The 5,250-nt window shown below is 64.4% G+C and overlaps 1 protein-coding gene across 1 annotated transcript in view; it reads right to left on the bottom strand.

Moving 5' to 3' along the window:
- Positions 1-144: 144 nt before the first annotated feature.
- Positions 145-5,250, bottom strand: part of ETH_00011470 (uncharacterized protein) — a gene marked incomplete at both ends in the record, with an annotated part of 7,074 nt that continues 1,968 nt past the window's right edge. The window contains 4 exons of the mRNA XM_013377092.1: positions 145-404; positions 521-2,795; positions 2,998-3,864; positions 4,326-5,237. Of these exons, the coding sequence (XP_013232546.1) occupies positions 145-404; positions 521-2,795; positions 2,998-3,864; positions 4,326-5,237 (4,314 nt within the window). The remainder of the gene's footprint in view (positions 405-520; positions 2,796-2,997; positions 3,865-4,325; positions 5,238-5,250) is intronic.

Genomic DNA, 5,250 nt, shown 5'->3' with positions numbered 1-5,250 from the left:
AGCAGAAGTGGAAAAGCAACTGACAGATGCAACGCAAGAAGGGGACCCAGGGGCCCTCGGGCCCCGGGGCCCCGGGGGGCCCCTGGGGGCCCCGGGGGGCCCCAGGAACCCCCGAGCAGCAAAAGGGGCCCCCCAGAAGCCCGCTCACCAGACGCTGCTCTTCTTAGTGGAGATGTCCGGCAGCAGCGCGTTGGCCCTGTGGAGTGTGGGGTTGAGGGCCTCGTTTGCTGCTGCTGCGTCTGCGCTGTCGAGCACGTCCAGTGGACCACCCGGGGGGCCCCCAGAGCCTCTGGGGGGGCCCCCCACAGAGCCAATGGTCGGGGGAATGTAACCACTGGACATGGCGGGGGCTGCGGGTCTCAGGCGAAACTCCGCACTTAAGAAGTCCGCCCAGCTGACGCCGCCTGCACGCACGGCACACACACTCCAGGCCCTGCTGCTGCTGCTGCCGCTGCTGCTGCTGCTGCTGGGTGGGCTCGCGTGGTGGGGAGCTAGTGCATGCAGCTGGCGAGAGACTTACTTCTGTGCAGAGACCCGTCTGCGGCCTCGAGAGTGGCCCCCAGGAGCCGCATGCTCCCCACTTGCCACAGGGCCAGCTTGCTGAGGGGCCCCCTCGAGGGGCCCCTCGAGGGGGGCCCCCCCTCCGCCACTTCGGCCAGCCGCAGGGAGGCCCCCGCCTGGTGAACCCACTTTGCAGGGACACAGCGCACAGCATTTGGCGGCGGAGTCTCATTGCCTTTTGTGGCAACAATTCCCAAAGCCACGAAGAGGGAAGAGGGGGGCACTGGGGCCCACAGGGTGAGGGGGCCCCCGCCGCCGGGGGGCCCCGTGGGGCCCCCCGGGGGGCCCCCCGAGGGGCCCCCCGGCGCCGCCCCAGAACCCTCCGGAGGGTTCAGCAGCAGCATCGCCTGGGACACACTTTCCCGCCACAAAACTTTGTACTTGACGGGAAGAGGAAAGAGACAATCCAAAGCTCTTGAGAGCTCTGTGCTCTCGGCCATAGATGAGCAGCCAGAGTCTGTGGCCTCGAGAATGAGGGGGGCCCCCCCGCCGCCTGCTGCTGCTGCTGCTGCTGCTTGCTGCTGCGCCTTCGAGATGTCGCTGCCCAGGCAAATGAAATGGCCCAAAGGCACTCGCTCTCTGTTGCGGCGCATCATGCCGCGGTGCCTGCCTTCCAGCTGCTTGGGGGCCCAAATCGAAAACACTGCGCTCCCGCTGCTGCTGCTGCTGCTGCCGCTGCTGCTAATGCTGCTGCTGCTGATGCTGCTGCAGTTGGCGCACGGCAGCCGGCCCACCCAAATCCTGTCAAATGAAGTGTGCGGCTGCAGCCGGAACTTGAGTCGACCCACCAGCTCTGCAGGCAGCGTTTCTTTGACTCCCCACTGCTGCAGCAGCGACTGCTGATTTGCTGCTGCAGTTGAGGCGTCCCCGGAGAGCGCAGCAGCAGCAGCAGCTGCTGCTGCCGCAGCGCATGCGCCGTCGTCGAACGACTCGCTGCGCTGCTGCCGGTGCTGCAGGTCCGCCGGCGCGCCGGCGGCTTGAGCTGCAGCGCCGGCGTCTGCTGCAGCAGCGTCGCTGTTTGCTGCTGCAGCAGCAGCTGCTGCTGCTGCTTCCCCCCCTATCTGCCCCACGGTGAGCAGGAAGTCGTTGAGGCTGATGAAGCCGTCGCCGTCAATGTCGAAGTGCCTGCAGACGTGGGTCTGCTGCTGCTGCTGCAGCTGCAGCCCCAGCCACTTCATGCCAGCAGCAAGCTGTGCCTCAGTCAGCTGCCCCCGATTAAGAACATCAAACAACCTAAAAGCTTCTGAGGGCAGTAGTCGCTTCTTCCTGAGGCGCTCCCGCAGCCGCGCAACGAGGGCCCTGTGCTGCAGCAGCTGGGGGCCCCCCTCTGCTGCTGCCAGCAGCCGGGCCACTGGCTGCTGCTCCCAGTTGACGTTTTGCTGCCGCCGCCTGCAGCGGCGAATCGAGAAAAAGAAGTCCTGCCGGTCCTTGCAAGGCACTGCAGCAAGAACCCCCTGCAGCAGCAGCAGCTGCGGCTCGGAGTACAGCAAGCTGCTGTCGATAAAGCGCAGGCACGCGAGCGCCGTTTGCTGCTGCAGTCCTGCTGCAGCAGCAACTTTCTCCTCCCGCCGGTGAAACAGCGGAGATCCATCCACCATGGCGAAGCTGGCAGTCACATTGTGCAGACACACAGCAACGCGGTGCCCCGTCACCAGAGACTGCAGCTCCTGGTGCTGCTGCTGCTGCTGCTGCTGCCGCTGCCGCTGCCGCGCATGCAGCGCAGCGCGAACAGCCTCGCCCTCTGCAAGAGTTAAAACCACAAAATAGCGGCCTCGCTGCTCAGCACAGAAGGGCGACTTCCCAAGTGCTGCTGCCAATTCCGCCAAAGTGAAGTGCAGCTCTTCCTGCTGCTGCTGCTGCTGCTGCGGGGATAGGGGCTGCTGCTGCTGCTGCGGGGATAATGGCTGCTGCTGCGGTATTTGCAGTGAGAATGCTGGGGCTGCAGATGCCTCTCGTGCCGCGGGGGGAAAGGACGAGGAAGACAGCAGGCTGCGCTGCTGCTGCTGCTGCTGCTGCTGCTGGAAGGGCGCAGCGGGCATTTCAAAGAGGCCTAACAAGTCGCTTGGCTCCTTTGAGCTGCGGGACGAAGAAGGGACAAAAGGAAGAGAGGCAGCAGAATCTGTGGCCTTGCTGCTGCTGCTGTCTCTTGTTTGCGAGAGAGACACAAATAAATCGGCTAGAGGATCAGCGGCCTGCTGCTGCTGCTGCTGCTGCTGATTTGAGGGCTGCTGCTCCTGCAGCAGCAGCAGCAGCAGCAACGGGGTCGGCAGACGCTGCGGGTGCAGCAGCTGCAGCACGAGCAGCAGTCACCGGAGTGGCTGCAGCACCGACAGCAGCACGTGCAGCAGCACTACGGGCAGCAGCAGCAGCACGAGCAGCAGCAGCTATGTGCAGCAGCAGCTCAAGCCGCAGCAGCAGTTCGCAGCAGCGCCGTACCTGCTCCTCTTCTTGTTGCTGCTGTTCCTCCCCCTCAATTTCAGCTTCAAGGCCCTCCATCCTTAGAGCATCTCCATCAATGTCTCTGCTGTCTCCTTTTGCTGCGTGTCTTCTTGCTGCTGCTTCTTCTTCCTGCAGCTCTGAGATCAGCTTGTCAATGAGGGCTTTGCCCGCGAGCATCGGGGCAGCTTGCGCTGAAGAAGCAGCAGCAGCAGCAGCTGCTGCTGCTGCTGGGGGTGTTTTGGCGGCGCGCGCTCGAGGCGTTGCTGCTGCTGCTGCTGCTTCGGGCGCCTGCAGCAAGTCGGCGTGCTGCAGCGCGAGCTGCCGAATTCTGAAGCTGAGGGGCAGCGACAGAGGGACAGAAGAAGGCAAAGAGAAGTCTAGAGACTCGAGGAAGACCCCAAGAGCTTGCTGCGTCTGTGGGGCTGCAGCTTCAGTCCCAAGAGATGCATGCGTTTCCTTCAGAATGGTCAGAGCTGCTTTTCTCCATACATTGCATGCGCTCTGCATGCACAGCAGCCGCTGCTGCAGACACTCCTGGGCGATTTGCCGCGAGACCAGCCAGCCGCAAATCTCGCCCAGCAAGGAGCAGCCGGGGGCCAGCTGCTGCTGCGGCTGCTGCAGCAGCAGCTGCTGCTGCTGCTGCGGCGGCGGCGGCGGCGGGAACAGCGGGACCGAAGGCAACGTGGCCCCCACTAGACTCGCGTGCTTCTCTATCAAAGCAGCAACTCCAGGGGGAATTAAATAATGCAAAGTTTGTCCCCTTCCAAGTCCCCGCATGCGAAAAGCCCCCTGGGCCACATCTCGAAAAGTGCAGTCTTTGCCCACGGTCAAAAACGCCCTGCCGTCCGCCGCCTGCCGTATGTCCTGCGAACGCAGCAGCAGCAGCAGCAGCAGCGGGCCGCATCAGCAAGCAGCAGCAGTTACAGCACGCAGGAGCAACAAGTAGCAGCAGCAAGCAACACACAGCAGCAGCACGCAACACACAGCAGCACAACGCAGCAGCAGCAAGCAGCAGCAGCACAACCCAACAGCAGCAGCAGCAGCAGCACAACACAACACAGCAACCGCAGCAGCAGCACAACCCAACAACAGCAGCAGCAGCACAACAAAGCAGCAGCAGCAGCACAACACAACACAGCAGGAGAAGCAGCAGCACAACCCAACAATAGCAGCAGCAGCACAGCACAGCAGCAGCAGCAGCCCAACCCAACAGCAGCAGCACAGCCCAACCCAGCAGCCGCAGCAGCAGGCCACCCGAACAGCAGCAGAAGCAGCCCAGCCCAACAGCAGCACAGCCCACCCCAACAGCCGCAGCACCAGCCCACCCCAACAGCCGCAGCAGCAGCCCACGCGAACAGCAGCAGCGCAGCCCACCCGAACAGCAGCAGCGCAGCCCACCCCAGCAGCAGCAGCAGCAGCAGCAGCAGGAGGCTTGCCTGTCCCGTGGTGTGGACGTGGTCGTAGAAGGAGAAGCGCTTGTCGACGGCGATGCCGCACTGGGCGAGCTGGAGAATTTGGCCGCCGTTTCTGCAGAGGACCATTTGGCGGTCTTTGCTGTCGAGGAAGACAACGCCCTCGTGCGGCAGCCCGTGCTGCAGCAGCGCGCGGGCCACCTGCAAGTTGCTGAGGCCCGAGACGAGGGCCCCCGCGTCCACGAGCGCATGCACGGGGGGCTGCTGCTGCGCCGCCACGCGCTGCAGCAGCGAGGCCACGGTCCAGTCCGTGGGCAGCACTTCCAGAGTCACCACGGCGGGCGAGCTCAGCAGCAGCAGCAGCTGCCCGTCGGTGCCAGCCTCGTAGCAGCAGCAGCCCATTTCTGCTGGCAGCAACTCCGAGGGCGTCCCCGAGAAGCCCAGACGCACTCCGAAGAGGCTGTCGCCCCCCAGCTCTTGGCCAGAGGCCGACAGCTGGAAACCAGAGTGTTCAAGAACTGATGGCATTACTTTTCGAAACAAAAATGCTGCTATGGCCAGCGGCTCCTTCCGCAGCAGCCTGTACACGCACTCCAGGTGCTCCCGGTCCGTCAGACTCACCATCTCCAGCGGGTACATCTTCTCGAACTCCTCCCCCAGCCCCGCCTCCCCGCCCCCTGCTGCTGCTGCTGCTGCAGCAGCAGCAGCGGCTGCACTGCCCGCCAGCGACTCGCTGGGCCGTCGGGCCTCCCCTCCGCCTCCCCCCGCGTCCCCGCCGATCTCTCCAATCCCCTCAAAAGGGTCCGCTCGCTCCCAGCCCAGCCCCTGCTGCTGCTGC

Source organism: Eimeria tenella, genomic scaffold (genome assembly GCF_000499545.2).
Source record: "Eimeria tenella Houghton genomic scaffold, Eth_scaff458, whole genome shotgun sequence".
NCBI lineage: Eukaryota > Apicomplexa > Conoidasida > Eucoccidiorida > Eimeriidae > Eimeria > Eimeria tenella.
This window is presented reverse-complemented; position numbering and strand designations above follow the sequence as displayed.